Source organism: Gobio gobio (genome assembly GCF_949357685.1).
Source record: "Gobio gobio genome assembly, chromosome: 22".
In the NCBI taxonomy this organism is placed as follows: domain Eukaryota; kingdom Metazoa; phylum Chordata; class Actinopteri; order Cypriniformes; family Gobionidae; genus Gobio; species Gobio gobio.
Window position 1 is genome coordinate 28,027,023 of NC_137118.1, and position 27,102 is coordinate 28,054,124.

The 27,102-nt window shown below is 40.2% G+C and overlaps 1 protein-coding gene across 1 annotated transcript in view; it reads right to left on the reverse strand.

Moving 5' to 3' along the window:
- Nucleotides 1-1,002: 1,002 nt before the first annotated feature.
- Nucleotides 1,003-27,102, reverse strand: part of slc27a6 (solute carrier family 27 member 6) — a 36,566-nt gene continuing 10,466 nt past the window's right edge. The window contains exons 6-10 of the mRNA XM_079804158.1: nt 14,044-14,134; nt 5,376-5,574; nt 5,142-5,239; nt 4,606-4,736; nt 1,003-1,805 (exon numbers count right to left, since the gene is read on the reverse strand). Coding sequence (XP_079660284.1) covers nt 1,629-1,805; nt 4,606-4,736; nt 5,142-5,239; nt 5,376-5,574; nt 14,044-14,134 — 696 coding nt within the window. The 3' untranslated portion in view covers nt 1,003-1,628. The remainder of the gene's footprint in view (nt 1,806-4,605; nt 4,737-5,141; nt 5,240-5,375; nt 5,575-14,043; nt 14,135-27,102) is intronic.

Consider the following 27,102-nt stretch of genomic DNA (forward strand, 5'->3'; position numbering starts at 1 on the left):
TTGCAATATATCTGCGGGTTGTTTTTAACCATAGACAGTAACGAGCTGTAAAACGGGGATATTTCCGGGGACAGCTCCAGTCGGGAACAGAACACCAAAAACCGGGACTGTCCCCGGAAAACGGGGACGTGATCACCCTACTTTGTGAACAATCTGGCAATGATCTCTAGACCCTCTGAATGATGAATTGGAACCCCAAACGATAACATGTATAATTCATTATCAATTTTATTATGAAGTGAAATGCTTGCAAACACACTCAACGTCAGTTACAGACAATATAATCATATGGCTTTCTTCCTCAGTATCATGACATCATTATAAAACAACTAATAGACAACGGACTATAGATGACGATATACACTGTTGTTAAAACAAGCTTCACAAAGATGAAGAACAGGAATTCGTAGTAGTCTGTTGAAGAGGTAGCATGTGTTGAAACACTTGGACTTCAAATTCAGTCTTACTTTTCTGTTGCTATAGAAATTTGATCAAAACCAAGTTTGACGTTTGAGATAAGTGATGCCTTGCATTGGGTTCTGACATGCTTTTCACCATACAGAAAGCTGATTGTGAAAACGTGAATGCATGTAAACAAAATTTATTATTACATAATTAGGTTAATAAAACTGATTGAAACCATTGCATATATTTATCACTTCAGTAGGCAAAGTGAAGAAAAAGTTATGTTTTAAATATAATTCACAGTGAATCTCAAATATTTCAAGTGTCAATATTTCATTCGTATTTAACAAAACTACAACAAAATCACACAAAAATAAGACAATCTTCACTTTCTATGGTGCTCAGAAGCACACACACAAAAAAAAAATAATAATATTATATATACATATATATATATATATATATATATATATATATATATATATATATATATACATACACACAGTTCAAGGCACAGTCAGACTTGGTCTGTGTATTTGAAGTATTCAAAGTACATGTGTATTACACATATTTATAACATTACACAGCAAACATATACAAAAGATGGCCGGGTTTATTAAAATAGTTCAAATACACACAGCCACTCAAGTCTGATGTCAGAACAGTGTATGAGTAACTGGCTTCATAAATCAGCAGGAAGACCAGAATTTAGTTTGGAATTCCTTTTTACACAATTGAATTTAACTGTCATTTCAACGGTAACCATTTAAATTTCACTGGGATTGAGTTGCAATGTGAGAAGTTAAAGCTCGATGTGCTCATATGACACACACTAAAGCAATATGTGAAAGTCTCTGTTTTGAACATAATCTTTGCAGTCAACAAATATAAAGGATTTTCCTTCATAGCGCACAAACATTCACTATACTATATTTACCAGATGGCCTGTTCCACTTCTTAAGGTCTTGGTGCACTTCCTGTGTCGATCTCAGCACACACGACTGCACATTTGACAGCAAACTGTTCGCTCATGTCCACTCGGAGCATATCATCATTACCCTCTTTTATATCTACTAATTCTATATTCACTAAATGGCACGGTCTGCAGCTCTGATCAATAATTCACTATGGAAGCTGATCAAATATACAGCGCTGCAAACAAGCCAGCGTGTCCCTCAGCGGCGGCAGGGCTAAATCAGTTCTCTAAGGTATCGTGGCTCGGGCTAGACTTTTTTCTGACAGTTTAATATACTATCATAGACAGAGCTGGTCAGGGGAATGTAGCTCTTCTCTGTGTAGTCCAGGAAGTAGAGTGGGTCGCTGATGCTGGAAGGGTTGAAGCCGCTCTCCACGAGACCAAACTTCTGCTGCTTGAACGTGCTCGTTATCTCCATAGACTCCTACAGACGCAAACCACATGACATACTGAGCATGAGAAAGCCTCAGTCCTGAAGGCAGATGGTGGACATGATTGTTATGAAGAGCATGTACATAATGAAACTGATTAGGCACATGAGAGGGTCCAGAAGTCCCAATCTATACGTCTAAAAGGCCTTGTTTCCACCTGGTGTCATGAAACACAGTTCAGTGTACTATAGTATAGGTATAAGAAAACATCACATCCTGTTGAGCTTCTTTGTGCTATTTTTATCTTCCAGGTGTAAAAGCTTCATCGTATCAACGTCACAGGAAATTTTCTTACACCTATAGTACATCGATGACTCATCTGTGTCTCAGAATTATTCATGAGACTGTATGTCCTTATTCTATAAGACGCCTTGCTTATTCACGACAGCATGTGTTGATTTCCCATGACAGATGCTATATATGACTATACAACACATATGACAACTTCCCTGAAAGGTATGGAAAGGGTTTCTTAGAAAAATACTTGTCCTATAAAACAGTTAAAGTGCCCCTATTATGCTATTTTAAAGGCTCCTAGTTTTGTTTTGGAGTCTCCTACAACAGGTTTACATGCATCAAAGGTCAAAAAACATTTTGATTGTACACACTGTTTGAACACACGACTGTACACACTGTAAATACAGTAACAATGGCGACGAATTTACCATATCAATCCAAGTGCGATTCAGATGACATTGGAAGAAATAGTTATTCAACCCAACCTCCATCATAAGGATGTCTTGAGCAGGACGTTTCACAGTGATACATTACTCATTTTGAGGTAAATTATGAGATGTTGCAACTGTAATTCCTCACCATCAGCATTAACAAGTGTATGTCCATAAACAAAGCATGTGTATATTTCTAATTTATTGTGGTGCACATGCAGGAACTGTATTAACTGTATCAATAACGGGGCACATGTAAGCAGAGCACTAATGTGAATGACTGTTGCAACATTAAAGTTTGCAAAACAAATCTTGCTCCATCCTTTATCTTTACTCAAAGTAGTAAGAACAACAGACAATCTGCATTAACAGATCCAGTTTTAGGTAATAGTTGCCCACAGCTGCTTAGCAGAAATATTTCAGTAAGACGTAATAACGTTAGACTGTTCAGTAAGACAGTTCTGTCAGGTCCATTAAGTCAAGAACACACATGACAATAAAAATTTTGAAATTTTTATTGAATTGCAATCAGTTTGATGAATTCTGAATTAAATTAATTTTTGGCGGTATGGCTCTGTTCAGGGAGTCCTCTGACCTTTCATGAACACCATGAAATAGCAGAGAGTTAGAGGACAGCAGCAGCATTAGGGAACGCTCACACAGTTTAGGACTGGGAGAGCTTAACTATTCCCCCTATGAACAGAGCAGCAACGATGACAAACAAATGCCACGTTATACACGACAGGAGGAGGTGGGGAGGTGGCGGGTTGCAAAGCAGCGAGCAGCTAGTAGTAGGAGCGAACTGGATCTGCTTTAAATAGGCGCCCTGCTTTTAGCATAGCCATTAGTAATGAGGGGAGTTGAAACAGCTGATGCAAATCAGCTGATGAGACAGTGTTGTTACCAATAGCGTTAGCAGCGTCTTGACTACTTGGCCTGCCAGAACTGACGCTGACGCTCAATTTATCTGGTTACCCAGAGACCTACAAAATATAAAACATAAAACTACGTATTTTGAACACCCAGTAGAAAATATATACAGTGGTGGCCAAAATTATTAGAACACTTGGCATCTAGGAGTCGTCTTATTGGGCCTGGATTTATTTTCCAAGAGGACAATGACCCAAAACATTCTTCTAAATATTGCCGCAACTACCTGTGATGGAAGGAATCTGCTGGAACATTGAAAAGGATGAACTGGCCCCCTGAAAGTCCGGACCTCAACCTCATCGAGCACATTTGGGGCAAGTTGGAAAATAAACTGGACAGATCTTTTGTACATTCAAAGGAAAGCCTTTGGCTTCAGTTGCAGAAGGCATGGGATAACATTAGTGTTGAAGTTCTCAGAGGAAATATATTGATTCTATGCCAGAGAGATGTGCTGCTGTAATTGCTGCAAAGGTGGACATACCAAATATTAAAGTTAAAAGTTAAAAACAGTACAACTCACTTCATCTGATATTTGATGGTCAGAGCAACTATCTGCATGTTTCATGGACATTATAAAATGAAACCATGTTTTGGAGGCAAAAAATATTCATATCTGTCAGGTGTTCTAATAATTTTGGCCACCACAATACATCAATAATTAATCATAATTACAGGTTGTGATTCTGAGGAGCAAGCTGGCCCAAATAAACTGGATACTTGACCCATCTTTCAAGAGCAAGCGTTTTGTGAATCCCAAGTAAAATGTAGTAAAATGTCACATTTTAGGGCGGGTCAAGTTGTTCGCGGGCGGACAACGTACAACATAGGTGGGCATTATGCAAATGTCTTTTCTAGCGAAGTAGAACTGTCCCGCTGTGGGATTCGAATTACAAACGACTCGTTTAGGCGGTTCAGAGTCAATTCTTTCTTTTAGGAGACGATAACTTTACGAAAAATATGATGATACTGACTATTAGTTTTGAAGGACAAAATTATCCTAATTTAAGAGAGAAAACAAGCCTTTGTGTAATTAGATGTACCTGAAACCTTATCATTTCTGAGATACAGATCTTCTTACAATTTCCATGTGTGACAACCATGCCCTAGCATGGTAAAATCTATAATTTAGGCCACACTCACACACACACACACACGCAGACACGCACACACACTGTTGTTAATGTTTGTTTTGTACCTGCATTCTAATGAAGAGAGGTCTAGCATATGATGGCAGTTCTTTGAGGACGATATTGAACAGTTTCTTTCCATCAAATGTGCACTCAGGCCTCACAATCACTGCAGCCATTCCAGCACGGCCCTCATTTCCTGTGCACAGAAAGGCAGATGCTTTTTAACTTCCTGTTTACTCTCTCATCAGCCAATCACAAGCAGACGCTGCTAAAAGTTCAAAGCAAGATTAAACAGAGTCAAAGATTGTAAAACTAATACAAACAAAAATAATACAAACAATCTAGCATATATTAACTTTCTAATCTCTCAGTATAGCTGGTGATATAGGTAACAAACGTACTTGCAATATTTTTGAGCCTTTTGATGATATTTGCTATATATCTCATTATTTTAAAATTAATTAAGAAGGGTTTTTTTCCAATCATACAAAGCATCATTTCAACAAAAGAGCTGTAGTAGTCAAGTATCTTAAAAATGTAAAGACATAAAATAGCTAAAATAAGGCATTTTCCCTCAGTGCTCATGTGATGTTTACAGTACCTGGCACCTGGACTCCATACACATTGGCTTCCTGAATAAAATCTACCAGTCCCAGTATCTCTGTCACTTCAGTGGTCGCCACATTTTCACCCTTCCATCTGCAAACAACGCCAGCGTGCAGAATTTATAATTTCATCTATAAGACCATGCTCATATGCATACCTGCTTGATCACAAATACTTCATACTACATCTCAGTGATGACAGGCCTGTGAGGTTGTGTGCTCCTCTCTACCTGAAAGTATCTCCCACTCTGTCTTTGAAGCAGATGAAGTTGTCCTCATCCTCAGCCATCAGGTCTCCAGTGTTGAAGTAAGCATCTCCTTTGACAAACACGTCTCGCAGGATCTTCTTCTCCGTCAGCTGTTTGTTTCCAGCGTATCCGAAGAACGGACTCTGACTGCAGATCTTCGACAGCAGCAGCCCCGTCTCACCTGATCATCAACATACAAATACCACATGAGCAGAAAACAGCAAAAATTTGAAAAAAATTCAAGTTTTTCAAATTCATGTTTATTTAGAGAAGCACTGAATAAAAGCTCAAAGATGCACTAGTCCTCAACACCTCAGACACATGCCAGTGAAAATTTTCAAGCGTTACAAAATAAATACGACCTCACGTTGTGTAAATCACACTTACACACTACCTCCGAAACTTTCATCCGTCATTAAAAAATTATGCGTTTTTCGCATCTGTGGCAAGCATTTTGAGAGGGGTTTTGACAATTCAGAGCCACTAGATGATAAATACGAAAAAACTTGTGCAAAGACTTTTAGTCAAAAATGTAGTCAAGTAGAGAGTAAAAGTTGCTAATATCTTTGATACTCTGTCAAAGCAAAAGGAGCCAAAAATATACTTAAATACAGTAACTAATTACATTTACTCCAATACTTTATACCACTGCCAACAGAAAGCTGCTTGGTTTGAAAGTGACTTCTGTGTGAGCTGTGCTTTATACATCGCAACACTTTTGACAATAGACAATCAACCTTTTTGACCGCCAAATTTCCAGAAAGTTTCACTAATTTTCGTTGTAACGGTCTGAACTGGACCTCTCTCACTGAATCATTTGGAGCTCTGAAACTATTTACATTTTACATTTGATTCATTCAGCAGGCTTTTTTTTAATACAGATTTTATCCAAATCAACTGAAACCACCACTAGCTGTGGATGAAGTTCTCCTCATTCCTTCACACATTTTTTGTGTAAACAGTTGGGCAATAATTTCTGCAAACTCTGTTTTGGAGAAGTTCAAGTTCCAAGAGAGATTTATGTGACTGTTAACTTACACCTGCTGGTAACCCAGGAAAGTTTCATAGCTGCTGGTAAAAGTGTTTTTCTCTTTTGTTTTTGTGCTGAGGTAGTTCCTTGTCTTTTTATTTTTCATTTTTTTTATACTGACTGTTGCATGCAATCCTTAAATACAGTATATTGTGAAACGCTGGTTACTGACGTAATCGTGGTTCTATGAATGGTGGAAGACCGCCAGAGACGGTCAAACATGGTGGAAAAGGTAGCGTCTGGCGCGTCACATCGTGTATCTCGTATTATTCAGTCACACGTGACTTCAACCGATGACATGTCAGAAGCTATATCAGCTTCCGACTACGTCACGGTCGGTCTCTTAGTCATTCTCAATCCGAGTGACCAGAGACTCTGGCGGTCTTCCACCATTCATAGAACCACGGTTACGTCAGTAACCAGTGTTCTATTTCACTTGTTCCAGACCGCCAGAGACGGTCAAACATGGTGGAAGACGAATGTAGCCAAGTCACAAGGATATGAAGCTCAAGCGTTCCCTGGCAATACAGCAGAACTAAAGGTAGTGGGAGCCACATTAAGTCTATAAAACCTTGTGAACGTGCAAGGTGATGCCCATGTAGCCGCTGCACATATTTCTGAAAGAGGCACACCACGTAGTGCTGCCCAAGAAGTGGCCACTGCCCGAGTCGAATGACACTTAACAGATGCAGGCAACTCATGGCCTGCCGAACGGTATGCCTCACTAACAGTGTCCGCCACCCAGTGAGCAAGCCTTTGCTTCGACAAAGATGCACCCTTCCTTCCGGGCCCAAAGCAGACAAAAAGCTGGTCTGTAGTACGCCATGAGGCGGTCTTTGACACATACTGCCTCAACACATGGACTGGACATAGGGCCGCCTTGTCCTCCTGAATAAACCCCGCCAGCTGAATAGGTTGATTTGCGAATTGAGGCGACAATACCTTGGGCTGAAATGCTGGATTTGGCCAAAGCGCAACCTGATTGCCCTCTGGCCCCCACCAGAGACACTGCGGACTCACTGACAGAGCATGCAACTCACTGACCCTTCTGGCTGACGTTATGGCCAACAAAAACGCTGTCTTCATAGAAAGGCTTCTAATATCTGCCTGTTCCATAGGTTCATAGGGTGCTGAACACAAACTGTCCAACATCACATGTAGTTCCCACTGGGCACTAGGGCTGTCAACGAATATTCTAAATTCGAATATATATTCGAATAGTTTTTAAAAAACGAATTTCGAAGGTGAAAATTAATATTCGAATAAATAAAAAAATGTGGGGGAAAAAACGCCCGCGGTAGTAGAGGCGTGGCTGTCTGCTTTGCGAGTGGGCGCTAGCGCGTCTGAAGCCTTGTATACTTTGACCTGTCTCCGCAGCGCGAGCCTCCGCTGACTGCGCGCGCTCCTCCCCAAACGGACGAGGTGTTTATATTTGACGCGCTCAACGTTGTGCTTTTCTTTGAAACGACAGATGGCGACTCGGAGTAATTGTTCTATAAACTATCAGGAAAAACGTCGAGAAGAAGTGGGCTAATGTACACAGGTGACGATATTTATTTTAGTACACTTCACCGAAAACCACACTACAAAAGAATCATGTAAAACAGATCAAAATAAACCTTGATATAACTTGTGACATGAGAACAAAATGTATGTAGAAATGTAACGTTAACTTATACAACTCAATTTATGATATCTAAATGTTTCCTAATTTCACTAAACACTTTAGTGAGTTTTCACTTAGTTTCGTGAACTTTTCTTTATTAAACGGGCTTTTTTATGCTTTTGTAGGCTCGTTTTGTAAATATAAGCAACTAATTTGTATGTGCAAACTGGACCAGCCTTACTTTGCATCGCCCGCCACAAGCTCTCTGTCTGCAACACGACAATAGGACATAACGGAGAAATTAATTTTGTTCATTTGTAAGGACATAAGACCGATCAGTGTCGTGGATTGGGCAGGCTTCAGGGAGTATCAAGCAGTGGAACCGAGGTACCCTATTTAACGTTAAAGTGTAGGCTACTGTACTGACTGAATAGATATTGCATGAATAAAGGATAAATGCACTGCTGCCACTGGTTTGATTATTTACCGTTTCATGTCAAGGAAAAGTTCCATGTTTACCACAGCACAGCTCGGTCGGAGCGATCAATAATATGCTGTAAAATTTATATTAATATTTGTTTCAATCACAGAATGAAGCCTGCTATATTTGGGACAAGAGTCGCGACCTTTAATTGCTTGCACAAAACTCTTGATCAGCTCTCAAAATGTGTTTGTTCATTTAAACCGTTATGCGGAGAAAGCGTGAGGACGAGAGAGAGTGAGGTCTGCGGTCTTTAGCCATTAGTTGATTTACTTGTTTTTGTGTAGGAAATACGTTGTCAAATATGTTTAAACTTAACTAGACTACCTATATAAGTAGTTATGTCTCTTTGTATTAATTTGTCCTGTTATTGACGTAATGCGCGTCATTGATAAAATGATGAAAACCAGATGTTCGAATAGTTCGAATATTCGTGCTTTTTTTAGAGGGAATATTCAAACGTCATTTTTGAGCAATTTTGACAGCCCTACTGGGCACACACCGCCCGTACTGGTGGCTTAAGACGCTCAGCTCCCTTAAGAAAAGCCACCACTAGCCTATTTGCACCAATTGACCCTTGTTCCATAGGATCCCGGTAAGCTGACAGGCCAGCCACAAACACTTTAAGCATGGCTGGAGCACGTCCAGCATCCAACAAGTACTGCAGGAAGTCCAACACCACATTGATAGGACAATCAACTGGGTTGAAAGCACGATCTGTGCACCAAGAGACAAACATCTTCCACTTACTGGCGTAAGTGCGACGTGTTGAAGGCGCTCTAGCACTCATAACCGTATTCTTTACTCCCGCTGAACACTGAGAGAGCACCTTCTCAACCCCAGGGGCCATACGCACAGCTTCAGCCTGTCCGGAAGGAGATGCCACAGGGCCCCCTCCATCTGTGACAGCAGATCCTTCCGCGTTAGAGATGATAAGTTAGAGATGATAAGAGGCTGAACCAAGGCATTGCTGGCCAACAAGGAGCCACTAGAATGAGTCTGTGTTGCCTCTCCTGCACCCGTTTTAGGACGGACCAAAGGAGCGGAATTGGGGGAAAAGCATAGAGGAGAACATCCGGCCATTCGTGGGCCAGAGCATCCTGCCCCAATGAACCTTCCTCCTCCAGCGCTGAAAACCATAGTGGGCAATATCTCGTTGTTCTGCTGGCAAAAAGGTCTATGGCTGCCATCCCGTAACTCCTCCAAATTGACAGAACAACATCCTTGTGCAGACACCATTCCCCCGGCCTTGTTTTCTGCACAGGAAACTGAGTCCGCCACTCTGTTGTAGCAACCCAGAATGTGAGTTGCTCTGACTGAAAGAAAGTGCTTGTCTGCCCACAACAGAAGCCTTCTTGCCAACCGGAGACATGATAGGGACCTAGTGCCCCCTTGGTGACTGATTAAAAATACCACCGTGGTATTGTCCGTCTTCACCAGAATGTGTCTCTCTGATAGTTCCAGCTTGAAATGTTTCAGAGTGAAAAATACGGCCCACAGTTCCAGAAGATTGATATGAAGTGTCTTCAACTGTGGGTCCCACCTGCCCTGTATACCTCTGTGCTGCCAAAGTCCTCCCCACCCGCTGAGGGAGGCATCCGTGGTTACCACCTCCCTGCGTGCTGGAGGCGGCCCCATCGGCACTCCCCTCTGAAGAAATTTGTCCCCCCTCCAAAGTCTCAGAGAGGCAGCACAACTGGTAGTGACTTGAACCAGTGTGCATCGATTGTGAACCGGTGACAACCGTTTGGCTATTAGCCAGCGTTGGAACGGACGAAGATGCAACAAGCCCAGCTGAATGACAGATGCCGCCGCTGTGAGAAGGCCTGCTAGTCTTAGAAAGCTGATAAATGGCAGTTTGCGATGGACCTGGAACTTTGCTAAGGTTGTCCGCAACACCTGCCTTCTGCCTTCCGTGAGGGTAGCTCTCATTACCCTGGAATCCAGTTGCATGCCCAGAAAGCACACTGACTGACTTTGAGTTAAGCAGCTTTTCTGAAAATTCACTTTCAGACCCAAAGCAGCGACATGAGACAATAGACGGTGCGTGTTGTCGACAGCTTGCTGAGGTGATCTGGCGAACAACAGCCAATCGTCCAGATACGGAAGGATCAGCATGCCCTCTCGTTGAAGTGGTTCCAGTGCCACCTGAATGACGCGTGTGAATACCCAGGGAGACAGAGAGAGGCCGAATGGGAGAACTTTGAACTTATTCGTCCTGCTCTGAAAAGTGAACTGAAGAAACCTTCTGTGATGCGGGGCGATGGGCAATGGGGATGGGGATGAAAATATGCATCCTTCAGGTCCACCAAGGTGAACCACATCCCGGGTTCGATTGCACGACGGACATCTACAATCTGTAACATGCGGAAAGGAAGACCCTTGAGACTCTTGTTTAAGCGCCTGAGGTCCAAGATGGGCCTGAAGCTCCCATCTTTCTTCCGGACGAGAAAATATTTTGAATAAAATCCCCCGGGATGGATGTGGGGGTCTACTAACTCTATTGCACCCTTGTCCAACAAGTTCTGGATCTCCGTTGAAAGAGCCAGGACCTGATGAGGATCCCGGACCAGCGTTGGACGAACCTGGGTGCTCACTGGGGGTCTGTGACGGAACTGAAGACAATTTCCCTTCTTGAGTGTGTTGAGAAGCCACTCGTTGCTTGTAATGCCCGTCCAATGATGTAACTGAGAGGTTGAAAACAGTCCCGTCACAGACCCTGTACCCCTAGCGACGGCGAGGGGCATTTCCATTATCTCTGGGGGGGCGCCGGTGAGTAGACGTAGGGTGAGTAGGTGGCCTGAACTGAGATCGAGGTGGTTCCCTTCTAGATTACAACCTAGGCCGATAATCCTGTTGTGGCGGCTTGTAAGATTGCCCGTGTCTATGCTACTGCGGAATGGAATGACGAACAGGAGCCTGTTGTGCAGCCAGTGCAGGATAACTCACACTGCACCCAATATGCTGGGATCGAGATTCCGCAGCCCGTGCCCTGCGCTCAAGAGCCTCTTGAGCAGCTGGGCCGAAGACCTGACCAGGTACTAGAGGTAGTTGACGAAGGTTGTTGCGACATACCTCTGGAAGCTTGGACTGAGCTAGCCACACTTGCCGTCTAGCCTGTGTAACAAGCCCAAGAGCCTTCCCACTGGAGAAGGCAATTGACCCCGTCAATTCAACTTAGCAAGGGCCATCTGGATTGTGTCTTGCAATGAAAATGCCACTGAAGAGCCAGCACCTTGAATACTTGAGCTCTCATCACTATGAGAGTGTTGAGACTGAGCATGAGCAGAAGCCTCCTCCAAGGGTGTATAACGGTCCTGCCAATCAGCGACTAAAGAATCTGAGGCTGCTAAAGACAACGTATCCAAATCCTCCCCAGAACCTTCAGCTGCTGATTCAAACCTGGCCAATAAGGAATTGGGTACCGGTGTAGTAGAAGTAAACGACCTTGCAAACAAAGCCTGAATGCCCTGCACAGCATTAGATAGCTCGGCAACCTGGTGCGATAGTGTTGCATCTGGGATCTGCTTCTTACTTGGAGGCCCCGCAGTTTTGCTAGCTGAGCGCTTACTACCAGTCTGAACTTTGGTCACCACTGGTGTCAAAAAATCTTGAACGACAGGCTCAAATTTTGCCAACCTTTGTCGCCTAACCTCCAGAGGCATCAAATTACATTCTGGGCAAGGGTCAGTTAAAGCATCCCTAAGATGTTCGATGCCTAGACAAACAGGGTATTGAACATGGGCATCCATTAGATCCATAGGACCTGAACATAGAGCACATGAGGCAGCCATCAGTCTATTCCTTTAAGAATAACCCTGGTCAACCAATGGGTTAATAATAGCAACGATAAATATAATACTCAACAAAAGTGAGACACAGCAACTGCACGTGAACCCTAACGCCCTGGTTTACCAATAAGCGCAGCTGTAACACAATTGAGCGCAACAGGTATTCCCACGCGGTGAAACAAGAACCCTGGTTAACCAATAAGTTCTCACAACACTCGCCTCAACTCCAGTGGCCGGAACACCGCGTTTGTGAAGACCCTGGATAACCAATGGGTCTGAACCAGTCCAATCCAATCCAATAATTGCAACTTATAATCCAACACAATCGCGTATCTTGTACTCCTTGTTTCTCGAGACACAGCTACAGCGGGAAGCAAACGGCAACCCAAAAAGCTGTGCACACACCTCCGCGAGAATGACAAAGAGACCGACCGTGACGTAGTCGGAAGCTGATATAGCTCCTAACATGTCATCGGTTGAAGTCACGTGTGACTGAATAATACAAGATTCTCGATGTGACACGCGAGACGCTACCTTTTCCACCATGTTTGACCGTCTCTGGCGGTCTGGAACAAGTGAAATAGAAATGTATTTACTATGAGAAATTAATTTCGGGTTTGGATCAGGTTCGGTCTTAAAATTTAACAGCAGTAGGCTTGGGTCAAATGACCTTGGTATGGGCATAAATAATGTTTTGTCAGTAAATTATACTGGTAACACTTTAGAATAATGGTCCATCATTTATGGGTAACTATGCAGAAAGTAATGCAGGACTAATGACTACATGTAATCAACAATAACTGAATGAGATTGGCATCATTAAGAACTAATAGGTAATAACTATGACAAATTATAAAAAAATTACTAATCCCAACATAACATGTCTGAGATGTGAGCAATTGGCTTTTTTTACTCTCAACATGGTCATATAACGCATTAATTACTCAAGTACCTAGTAACTCTTCAATGACTACTAGTGATCTGGACAATTATTTTAAAGTGAAAAAGATGATTGTCCAGATCACTAATAGGCTAGTTCCTGCAGAGTCACTAGGTAACACTTGAGTAAATAGTGATGCATTTTATGATTATATTCAGAGTAAAAATGATGACTGATAATGTCTCAGATACATAATAATGTTCTTTATAATTTGTCAGTTAGTTAATAATGTCACATGTCTGTTTGGTTGATCTTTCAGTTGTGTTTTCATCCTGTCACGTCCACACGGAGATGCGTTTAGCTGTATACGTTAATTTTGTACCGTATCAGCGTTTCATCCACATGGATCCGGCGTTTTGGGAGCATTGTTATTTTATTGTGAGATTTTGCCTCACTTCCTACCATTGCTGTACCCCTTCTAGCCACAACTCTTCTTCTCTGTTTTTAGTGTATTTCTGTGGCAGAATTTTATAGATAAGACCCTTATTGATCGTCTGGTACCGTTTGATGTGGTTTAAAGCCCTTTTGAAGCTGTACTGAACCTCTCATTTGGACCTTGAACCGTTTGGACACCATTGACTTCCATTATATGGAGAAAGATCCTGAAATGTTTTCATCAAAAATCTTAATTTCTTTTCGACTGAAGACAGAAAGACATGGATAGCTTGGATGACAAGGGGGTGAGTAAATTATAAGCAAAAGTTTATTTGAAAGTGAACTAATCCTTTAATGACAGACCATTATTGTAAAGTGGCCCACTGGCTGGGCTGAATCTTTCTTAGAACATTTCAAATGTTCTTACCTTTCTGAACATGCTGGCAGAATCCATTGTGGTCTCTCGCAGGCTCGTCTCTGATCATGTCATATTTCACCAAATCATACTTAAAAATCATCTGCAAAAACAAAAAAAACACTCAGCGTTTCAGACAGTTCGGTTCAGCATTTTCCAAGCGGGATCTTCCAAGAGATCTTTATTGATTATAATTGGCAGTCAACCGACATTTAATGATAACACACAATTTAATTTCAAAGACATAAACAATATTGCTGCTGCAATAAAAGTATTATTTATTTTACCTAATATTAACTACAATAATTTGAGCTGGATAATCTTAAAAACAGATTTAAACATCTTTCTTTAATTGTTCAAGAATCTGTAATTGTTAAACATATGCATACAAAAAATGTTTCTCTACTAAAGACGAGGTAATAATTATAATACACAACATACAATTATACATACATGTCCAGTCACATTTATTCTTGGTTGATCCTGACCTGTACACCTGTACACCAATTATACAAGTGCTGTATGTGTGTGACATGTATCACACTAATGCCCTACAGTGACATTATTTTAAGAATAATATTTTGGATTTTAGATGTGCTCACATGACTGCTGTAAGTAAAATTTTGGAGGTTTTGTAATCAGAAGCATCTAAGAATAGTGTGACGAGGATTACATGACAATGCTCTTGCTAGCACCTGTCTACTCACACTGATCATGTATTATAGGAACACTCAGACTCCATGATTAAGCAACAGGTTGACAATATGCCAAGTGAGCATTACTCTTTATTTAAAGCCTCACAGACAGGGAGAATCTCTCTGTGATAAGTGTCAGTACTATTACACTGTCAGTAGTACTAAGACACTGTGATGAGTGTCAATTCCATTTTCTTTAGTGTAAAAATGGTGTTTGTTTATCTAGTTCTGGTATATATATATATATATATATATATATATATATATATATATATATATATATATATATATATATATATATATATATAAATATAAATATATATATACACAAAATGTACAAAAACACAATATATGGACAAAAGTAGTGGGACACACCACTTGAACCACTGAATTCATGTTTCAATCAGACCCTTTGCCACAGGTGTATAAAATTAAGTACCCAACCATGCAGTCTGCATTTACAAACATTTGTGGGGGGAAATGGTTCGTTCTATATAGCTCAGTGAATTCAAGCATGGTACTGTGATAGGATGCCACCTTTGTAATAAGTCAGATTGTGAAATTTTGGCTAGATATTCCACGCTCAACTATAAGTGGTTTTATTGGAAAGTGGACATGTTTAGGAAGAGCAGCAACGCGGCCTTGATACGGAAGACCATGTAAAATCACAGAGTGAACAGTTCTTCTCATCCAACATCAGTATCTGACCTCACAAATGCTCTACTGGATGAATGGGAAAAAATTCCCGCAGAAACACTCCAAATTCTCATGGAAAGCCTTCCCAGAAGAGTGGCAGCTGATATAGCAGCAAAAGGGGACCAACTCCATATTAATGTCTAAATATCTAGAATGTGATGTCAGTCCCTTTTGGTGTAATGATCAGGTGTCCCAATACTTTTTTTCATATAGTGTAACATATATACAGTGGTGCTTGAATGTTTGTAAACCCTTTAGAATTGTCTACATTTCTGCATATGACCCAAAATATCATCAGATGTCCTAAAAGTAGACAAAGACAATCCAATAAAACAAATGAGACAAAAAATATATAATCATATTATATACTGTCAATTATTTATTGAGAAAAATATATACTTATTATATACTGTCAATTATTTATTGAGAAAAAACAAATTCCGGCAACTGCTGATAAGTCCTGCACGACTTTTAGCCCATTCCTTCAACTCAGGAATGTTGGTGGGTTTCCTCACATGAACTGCTTGCTTCAAGTCCTCCCACAACTTTTCAATTAGATTAGGTTTGGGCCATTCCAAAACATTAACTTTGCTCTTCTTAGAATGACTTGTGTGCTACCTTACTGCATGACCTACTTTCTCGTGAGCTTCAGTTCATGGACAGATGTCCTGACATCTTTTTTGAATTCACTGGTATAATTCAGAATTAATTGTTCCACAAATTATGGCAATTCGTCCTGGCCCAGATGCAGCAAAACAGGCCTAAACATGGGCCAAACATAACGCTTCTCATTCTCTTTTGTCTCATCCATCCACAAACCATTTTTCCAATAGCCCTCTGCCTTGTCATCATGGTCTTTAGCAAACTGCAGATGGGCAGCAATGTTCTTTTTGGAGAGCAGTGGCTTTCTGCTTGCAACTCTGCCATGCATGTTCAGTGTTCTTCTGATGGTGGACACATGAACATTAACATCAGCCAATGGCCTTTGGTTGCTTAGAAGTTACCCTGCGATCCTTTGTGACCTTACAGATTATTGCATATCTTGCTTTTGGATTGATCTTTGTTGGTCGACCACTCCTGGGTAGCATTTCTTTTGAATTTCCTCTATTTGTACACAATATGTCTGACTGTGGATTTGTGAACCATTGGAGTCCAAACTCTTTAGAGATGGTTTTATAACCTTTTCCAGTCTGATGAGCAACAATAACTCATTTTTTGAGGTCTTAAGAAATCTCCTTTGTCTGTGCCATGATACACTTTCACAAACACGAGTTGTGAAGTTGATAGATCCCTGTTCTTTAAATAAAACAGGGCACACACTGATACCTGATTTTCATCCCATTGATTGAAAACATCTAAGAACAGTTGGAGCCTAATTTCACCTTCAAATTATCTCCTTATCCTTGAGCTTCACATAATTTTGCCACTCACCAACAGGTCATTGACCCATATACCGTCAAATATACACTCACCTAAAGGATTATTAGGAACACCTGTTCAATTTCTCATTAATGCAATTATCTAATCAACCAATCACATGGCAGTTGCTTCAATGCATTTAGGGGTGTGGTCCTGGTCAAGACAATCTCCTGGGGCCTCATTTATAAAACTTTGCGTAGGATTTGCGTCAGAAGTGGCGTGCGGATGAAACATAGGACGTGCGTACGCACAGAAATATTCTGATTTATAAAACCGTGCGCACACACATCCTACGCAGTTTTCCCTTAATAAATCACAATCAATTCTAAATGTAGCGCAGCTTTTGCGGCTTCATGTCACGCCCATAGTTGCCCATAAATAGTCCGTGAAACGCCCACAAGTTAATATTCATCGATTGCGAAATCATGGCAAATACAGAGAGGAAATCAAAAAAACGTAACTTCACTCAATGTGAAGTAGAAACTATCGTTGGCGAGGTGGAAAAGAGGGGAAAAATATTTTTTGGAGGGCACAGTGTGGGCATTACTAATGCCAAAAAGGCACTTGAGGTGCAAAAGGTTGCAGACGCCGTAAATACTGTAGCCTCACAACCTCGGACCGTGGCCGAAAATAAAAAGAAATGGTCGGACATCAAAGTCGAGGCAAAAAAGCGTCTAGCGCTCCATCGCCAGAGTGTGTCTGCCACGGGTGGGGGAAAGGGGACACCGGAGCTGACCCCTCTTGATGAGAAACTGGCGGCAATTATTGGGGAATCCCTATTAATCCCTACCCCTATTATCTACGTGGAAATGGGAAATAGTTCAGTGCAAATGTAATTTCTTGCAGCTTTCTGAATGGTTGAGACATACGTCATATGTTATTTTATCGAAAATAAAACAAACTAAAGGCATTTGCATGAATACCATGATTCCGTAGCTGATGAAGAAATTTTTACTATGAAAACAACTTTCCCAAGTGGACAATTAATACATCTATCTATCTATCTATCTATCTATCTATCTATCTATCTATCTATCTATCTATCTATCTATCTATCTATCTATCTATCTATCTATCTATCTATCTATCTATCTATCTATCTATCTATCTATCTATCTATCTATCTATCTATATCTGCTCCGCCAGACGGACACATTGACGAGAATATCAGTTTTGTACATTATTTCGTTCTGTTTACCATATTATTTATGAGGATGAATTGCATAACATGCCAATATTGTTGCAGAACATATTTCACTTTTCTTTTTTTTAATTTTCTGTTTTAATTTTCTGTTGTAATTTTCGTTTGATTTTGTTTGTTTTACACTGCAGATCGATCAAACGGGTGTTCGTGTAGGCTGTTAATTGTAGGCTAATACTTGCTTTGTGAAGTCTTCAAGTTATTTATGAGAGGCAGTATTGCCATTTCTTTTACACAACGGTCTACAGTTTCACACTTTCACGTGTTTCTTCCATCTGCCGACGGTGTCGCCATTTCTCATTTCACCCGTTTTTGTGCGTACGCCTGGGTCAGAGCTTGCGTGAAGGACCGCACATTTTCCTGTCAAGTTTGCTTTTTATAAATACCAATTATTGCGTAGAGAGTGGCGTACCCTTCTTTTGTGCGTACGCAACGTTTATAAATGAGGCCCCTGAACTCCAAACTGAATGTCAGAATGGGAAAGAAAGGTGATTTAAGCAATTTTGAGCGTGGCATGGTTGTTGGTCGCAGACGGGCCAGTCTGAGTATTTCACAATCTGCTCAGTTACTGGGATTTTCACGCACAACCATTTCTAGGGTTTACAAAGAATGGTGTGAAAAGGGAAAAACATCCAGTATGCGGCAGTCCTGTGGGCGAAAATGCCTTGTTGATGCTAGAGGTCAGAGGAGAATGGGCCGACTGATTCAAGCTGATAGAAGAGCAACTTTGACTGAAATAACCACTCGTTACAACCAAGGTATGCAGCAAAGCATTTGTGAAGCCACAACATGCACAACATTGAGGTGGATGGGCTACAACAGCAGAAGACCCCACCGGGTACCACTCATCTCCTCTACAAATAGGAAAAAGAGGCTAAAATTTGCACAAGCTCACCAAAATTGGACAGTTGAAGACCTGGTCTGATGAGTCTCGATTTCTGTTGAGACATTCAGATGGTAGAGTCAGAATTTGGTGTAAACAGAATGAGAACATGGATCCACCATGCCTTGTTACCACTGTGCAGGCTGGTGGTGGTGGTGTAATGGTGTGGGGGATGTTTTCTTGGCACACTTTAGGCCCTTTAGTGCCAATTGGGCATCGTTTAAATGCCACGTCCTACCTGAGCATTGTTTCTGACCATGTCCATCCCTTTATGACCATCATGTACCCATCCTCTGATGGCTACTTCCAGCAGGATAATGCACCATGTCACAAAGCTCTCAACCCAATAAAGCATCTTTGGGATGTGGTGGAACGGGAGCTTCATGCCCTGGATGTGCATCCCACAAATCTCCATCAACTGCAAGATGCTATCCTATCAATATGGGCCAACATTTCTAAAGAATGCTTTCAGCACCTTGTTGAATCAATGCCACGTAGAATTAAGGCAGTTCTGAAGGCGAAAGGGGGTCAAACACAGTATTAGTATGGTGTTCCTAATAATCCTTTAGGTGAGTGTATACTGTCCATGTTTTCAAGTAACCTATATATGTATATGTATCAAAGATGGACATAAATACTTAGGCAAAACAAACAGTAGCATCCTGATACTTCTGGAACATAATTATGAACCTCAGAACAAAATTCTTGTAAAACTCCTTCCACCCTCTCACACCACCAACATTCAGCAGAATCCTTCAAACCAAGTCTGAATAATCTGCTGGCAGTCCAATAAAAGCTCAATTTAAACCCAGATTTACTAAACATGGCAAATTATTGTGAGACCACAATCCCATTAAAGTGTAAAGGGGAGTGATATACAGTTGCAAGAAAAAGTATGTGAACCGCTTGCAGAATCTGTGAAAATGTGATTCATTTTAACAAAACGAAAGAGATCATACAAAATGCATTGTTTTTTTATTTAGTGATACATTTTTGTGAAAATTTTTTTTTTTTTTTTTTTTTTTTTTTTTTTTTTTACATATAGTCCAGAAGACTTTATGTCGCTGAATTTATAATTTATTAAAAATGAACCGTCCAAAAGTTTATGAACCAATACTGTGTGTTTTTACCTGGATGATCCACGGCTGTTTTTTGTTTGTTTTGTGATGGTTGTTCTTGAGTCTCTTGTTTGTCCTGAGCAGTTAAACTGACCAATGTTCTTCAGAAAAATCCTCCAGGTCCTGAAAACTCTTCAGTTATCCAGCATCTTTTGCATATTTGAACCCTCTCCAGCAGTGACTGTAGGATTTTGAGATTCATCATTTCACACTGAGGACAATTGAGGGACTCAAACACAACTATTAAAAAAGGTTCAAACATTCAGTGATGCTCCAGAAGGAAACACAATGCATTAAGAGCCAGGAGGTGAAAACTTTTGAACAGGATGAAGATGTCCAAATTTTTTTTAAATATAATTTTTATTAATTTAGTACTGCCATTCAGAAGCAACAGAAGATACTTAGAATCAGAATCAGAATCAGAAAGAGCTTTATTGCCAAGTGTGCTTGCACACACAAGGATTTTTTCTTGGTGCTGAAGCTTCCAGTGCACATATACAATACAAATACAACATAGTAATACAAATTTTAAGAATAACAATATGGAATTTTTTTTTATAAAAAAATATAAGGAAACGCGATGTTTCCCGGAAGACAAATTAAGTACAATTTACCTTGATCTTCAAATTCAATAAGCCCCCCCCCCCCCCTCCTTCTGGAGCATCAGTGAATGTTTGAGCCTTTTTTAATAGCTGTCCGTCAATTGTCCACAGTGTGAAATAATGGATCTCAAAATCATACAGTCGCTGCTGGAGAGGGTTCAAATATGCAAAAGATGCTAGAAAAATGAAGAATTTGCAGGACCAGGAGAATTTTTCTGAAGAACATTGGCCAGTTTAACTGCTCAGGACAAACAAGGAACTCAAGAACAACCATCACAAAACAAAAAAACAGCCGTGGATCATTCAGGGAACAAAACACAGAATTAAGAATCAATGGTTCATAAACTTTTGAACGGGGTCATTTAAATAAATTCAGCCATTTTTTTGTCTTTTGTCTATTCAGGGCAGTACTAAATAAAAAATAACGCATTTTGTATGATCTCTCTTATTTAGTCACATTTTCAAAGATTCTGCAAGCGGTTCACATACTTTTTCTTGCAACTGTGTATATGTATATATATATATATATTATATACACACACACCGATCAGGCATAACAATATGACTATTCCTAATATTGTGTTGGTCCCCCTTTTGTTGCCAAAAGAGCCCTGGCCCGTCGAGGTATGGACTCCACTAGACCCCTGAAGGTGTACTGTGGAATCTGGCACAAAAATGTTAGCAGCAGATCCTTTCAGTCCTGTAAGTTGCTAGGTGGGGCTTCCATGGATCAGACTTGTTTGTTCAGCACATCCCACAGATGCTTGATTAGATTGAGATTTGGGGAATTTGGAGGCCAAGTCAACACCTCAAACTTCGCACCCCACATGCATCAATGACCCTTGGCCGCCCATGACCCTGTCGCCGGTTCACCATTGTTCCTTCCTTGGACCACTTTTGATAGATAATGATCACTGCAGACCGGGAAAACCCCACAAGAGCTGCCGTTTTGGAGATGCTCTGACCCAGTCGTCTCGCTCAAATCCTTGCGCTCTCCCATTTTTCCTGCTTCTAACACATCAACTTTAGCCGCGTTTCCACCACAGGAACTTTCCCCCGGAACTAGGAACTTTGGGGTGGAACTCAGTGTGTTTCGACCGCAGGAACCAGGGTCTAAATGAAGTGTCGGGTAAATATTTCCCCCTCCAAACGGCCCTGCTTGCGAGGTGGTACTTTTTAAAAGTTCGGGAACTTTCGGGGGTGGGACTTGGGCGCTTAACATGCTGATTGGTTGAGCTCTCGCAGCATTTTTTTTTCAACCGCCATTTTTACAAGTCTTTTGCGAGGTGGGTTCTGCGTTCAGTAAATATTTTCTTTGCAACAATGGAGTTCAACAAAATGAAACGACCCTCAATGAAAAGGTATACCTGAAGATATCGACTCAGTTCCAGTCACACTGGAAAACAGTGCAGAGAGAAGTTAAAGAAATTAAGACAAGATTACAAGAAATTAAAGGATCATAACAACCGGAGCGGTTCCGACCGGCGTATCAACAAGTGGTATGACCGCCTGGACGCGTTGTTGGGACACAGACCGTCCTTTTCTGGTGCAGCGGTAACGAAAGACTCGGCTAGTGCGTTGTTGGAAACCATCCAGGAATCCGAGTGGGTTGAAGGTAAATATCTCATCTTGGTATCATCTATTAAACTCGTTGCAGTGTTTAAACACGTTGCAGTAACTTTTTTCAACGTGCTTTTCCAGACATAACGAGTGGCCCCAATGAATTGCAGGCAACGGAGACCAGCGTGTTTTCCCCCGCGGTTACCAGTAGCCCGCGTCCCGTGTCTCCAGCCGAAATGCACACACGCCAAGGTATAAAGCTGACAAAAATGTGTATATATTTAAAAACTGATTTGTAATCCTTAATGGTTTTGAGTAGTTTTGTTGTTTTTAATTGTAAACTTAAATTGCCCATGATAAAAATTGCACACTGGGCATTGTTCAAGCTGGGCAAACAATTGTTCATTGTTTGTGGTGAAAACACTTTAAACAATTAATTGATGGTTTCTATTGTTTCATGGTTGCCTTGTGTATTAATTTCCATGTGTTTCTGTGCAATTTTTCTACTTAGGGAAAAGGAAAAGGGACTGTGACTTTCTTGATGCACTGAGGGACATGGAGAATGCTAACCGGGCCGTCCTGCAGCATGGACAAGAACAGCGTGACCAATATATTCAGCTGTTACTTGAGAGCCAGGCCGAGGAGAGATGAGGAGGCAAGAGTTGGCATTCCACCAGTCAGAAGCGGAAGAAAGCAGACGGCAGCAGAGGGACTTTCAGACCGGGTTTCTGTCTGTTCTTGGACAGTTTGTCCAGTCGTTCAAAAAGTAGCCGCAATGACCAGCCGCTTGAATGAAGCATTTGCACTACCACATTTGTACTTTATATATTGTACGTGTTGGCACAGCTCTTGGACAGGTTACTGAAAAATACACTTTTTTTATATTGTTGTTTTCACATTTTATATTTTCATTTTATTGTTCTAGTAATTTATTTGTCTTTGCACACTTTTATTTTAATTTTGTAAGAACTAACCTGTCTAAAATAAAGTCAAATGTGTAAAATGTCACTGTGTCTTTAATTTCACATCTGTCATGAATGACTGAAACCTCATTATCCTTTTATAGAAAATCTTTTGTTTTGGAATTGAGCTATTACAACACATTCAGATTTTGGATTGCCCATCATCCCATTTTGCATTAAAATGGTCAAACCAGGTGAAAGTGCACGTTTAAATAAGCAGTGTTGGTAATGTGTATACATAACCAGCAAAAGCAGCGCTGCTTGCATCTCCTCCACTTGTTATTGTTGCAGACAGTATCGCGCAAAAGTGATTACTGTCCGTGTGTGACTGGGAGGAGCAGTCACGCACATTCCCACGTCACCGAACTAATTTGCCTAATCTTCCCGGTACTTTAGACCGCAGTGGAAACGCAGATAGTAGCAGGTCTGGGGGAGAAAAAGTTCCTGGGAAAAAAGTTCCTGGTACAAATAGTTCCGGGTAATTTCGGTGGAAACGCGGCTTTTGAAGACAAAATGTTCACTAGCTACCTAATATATCCCACCCACTAACAGGTGCCGTGATGAAAAGATAATCAGAGTTATTCACTAAATGCGTTTAATTTTATGATATTTTTATAATGATCTCTTAATCTTCAGCAGAGAATTGCGCAGCTATCTCGCAAGAAGTGAATCAAACTGATGTGATTGGCTATTTGCTGCACATGACACACTTTCAGAGACAGTTGACAGAGAACGTTTATACAGAGCGGTGTGAGCCCACTGAACCTGATCTAAACCAGTATAGATTTGTTTGTTTTTGTCAACTCTAAACCTACTCTGAAACTCAGAGTTTGTTCAGCTAACTTCATGCAACAGGCCACAGGTGAGGGTAATCTATGACAAAACAGCAGTGGCGGCTCCAGAGATTTTCTGTTGCAGGTGCTATGGGGATGCTCAACACTTAAGAGAAGGTGCTTTGAATTTTGCGGCGTCATTATGGCATTATGGAGTCACATTGGACCACCCTGGTATAAATTAATGCGTACACGCCCGCATTAACTATATTCGTTCCGCAACTATAGGCATTATATATATATATATATATATATATATATATATATATATATATATATATATATATATATATATATATATATATATATATATATATATATATATATATATATATATATATATATATATATATATATATATATATATATATATATATATATATATATATAATACAGGGCTCGACATTAACGCTTGTCCGCTTGTCCGGGACAAGTGGATTTTTTGAAGGGGCAAGTAAAAGAAAATTTTACTTGCCCGACGGACAAGTAGCCTGATAAAACGTCATTAACAAAAAATAACTAGGGAATCAACCAAATGCAAGAATGATTCTGCATTCATTACTGTAAGTGGCGATTGACAGTGAATGATAATAATGTATAATGAACTGACGGTAACTAACGTTGCACTGTTGATGCTCGCGCAGCCTCTCGAGGAGAAATCGAAACAAATGTGCGCTGCTCACACAGAGAAACTCAGTTAACACACTGCCGTAAAAATGTAGAAATGTGGAGTTTATTTATATTTATAACATGATACAGTTGCAATGTCACATTACCAAGAGTGCTGTTTTCCTGAATAACATCACGACTGAAAATGACACTGATTTCATATGACAGTTCCATAAACAATTATTAATTATTCATCACTTACATTTTAGATGCAATATTGACTGTTTTTGTTCTATATCAGCAGCGAAAATAGTTCCAAAAGATCACAGCAGAACGCGTGTGACTCACAGCAACAGTGTGTTACTGAATGATTCAGAGTTTTGAATGAATCGATAGAATCAAAGATTCAATGAACTATGCGTAAACGACTGCCTCATTCTTGAATGAATCAGTGTTTGAACGAATCGACTCAATGACTCACTCATTCAGACGGTCACCTGCTGCCATCTACTGGTGGTTTAGTTCCATCTTTCCAACATTTCTTATTTGTATTCAAAAAATATTTAAAACAATCTCATAATATTTAAGCAAGTTGTAATTTTTCAGTGTAAATTATTTAATTTGACTGGTAACAGCCAGTGTCTTCTAATTTAATTTATTGATCCAATTTAAGAATATAAAAGGAAATCTGAATCATAGCCTATATTTAACAAGATTAGGGGAAAAATGCCCTTTATAAAAGGTAAAAATATCACAAATATGCATATGTCAAAGCTGATTGAACACTGGTGAGAATATTGCTTCAGAATACATTTTATTTACAACACACACAATTTTTTTAAATTTTTTTTTCCGGACAAGCACATTTTTTACTCGGACAAGTGGATGACAGATTTACTTGTCTGAAGGACAAGCACGTGAACATGCTTAATGTCGAGCCCTGTATATATATATATATATATATATATATAAAATAGGCCTAAGTATTCAACGCAAGGGCTATAGATACAACATACATAAGCCTGCCAATGTAAACCTCTGAAAATATTATTTCACACAATTATGTCACAGTCAAGCCCTGAATACAACGGAGCAGCAACAGACACACGCTTTGGCCTAAAATGCTCAGATCACGAAATCACACAGCCAGTTACCAACACACTAGTCTGACCTAGGGTTGCTACCTTTAGTGTGGCCAAATAAGGGACACCCATTCATTTATTTCTAAAGAACTCTTTAGAGCCTATTTGGTGCACTTTAAAGGGATAGTTCACCCAAAATGAAAATTCTGTCAACATTTACTCGCCCTCATGATGTCCAAACCTGTGTGAGTTTCTTTGTTCTGCTGAACACAAAAGAAGATATTTAGAAGAAAGTTTGTAACCAGGCTGCTTTGGGGGCACCATCGACTTCAATAGTAATCTTCCTGTGTGTTCAACATAACAAAGAAATGTATACATGTTTGGAACAACTTGAGGGTGAGTAAATAATGATGACAGAATTTTCATTTTTGGGTGAACTGTCCCTTTAAGCAGCCATTCTGAACCAGTAATCACTTTTTTGAATTTCAAAAATGTTAATTTTTTTATTAATTTACTTAAATTATGACTATATTATCATGTAATTATTTGTCCCATTTTTATCTAAATATTTTTTAAATGTCATAAACTTTATATGACAGGATTATTTATTATGTATGATTAATATAGCCTAGCTAAATTATAAATTAATTTATCATTTATTAGGCTATAATCTATTAATTACCCTGTCTAAAAAATGTATAATTCTGTCTGCCAAGCTCTGATAATGTATGGAATATTATATTATATATTATCCATTAAAAAAACCTATAGGCCTATACCTTTAGAAGCACGGAGGTGTGTCACATAGACCGGTCTGTCAGCGCTGCTGCTTTAAAGGGTTAGTTCACCCAAAAATGAAAATTATGTACGTCATATTCTCGCGCATGCGTCATGGAGGCACACACGGAAGTCGAGAACAAGTTGGTTAAAGGTGTTATTTAGATTTTTTTTTGCGCACAAAAACTATTGTCGTCGCATCGTAAAATTATTGTAGAGCCACTGTGGTGAGATAGACTTTGTAACGACATTTTAAGTGCCTTTCATGGATCTTGGAAGTGTCAATGTACTGAATGCCAATGGAGGCCTGTCTGAAGCCTTTCTCAGCCATCAGCTTTCAACTAAAATATCTTCATTTGTCTTACGGGTGTCCAACAACATGAGGGTGAGTAATTAATGACAGAATTTTCATTTTTGGGTGAACTAACCCTTTAAGTCAGTCAGTCTGAGACACTGAAATGCTTCTCATAAAGTGTGCAGTTGGCCTGAAGTTCATCATGAGTTACTGAACAGACCCATTGATACCTTTTTGATATTCAGTTCTATATCTGGAGATCTTGCGTTCAAACGGTGGACGCGACGCGAGCTCGACATGTTTTTAAAAAAAACGTGCAAGTTTACAGGCACATCGCAT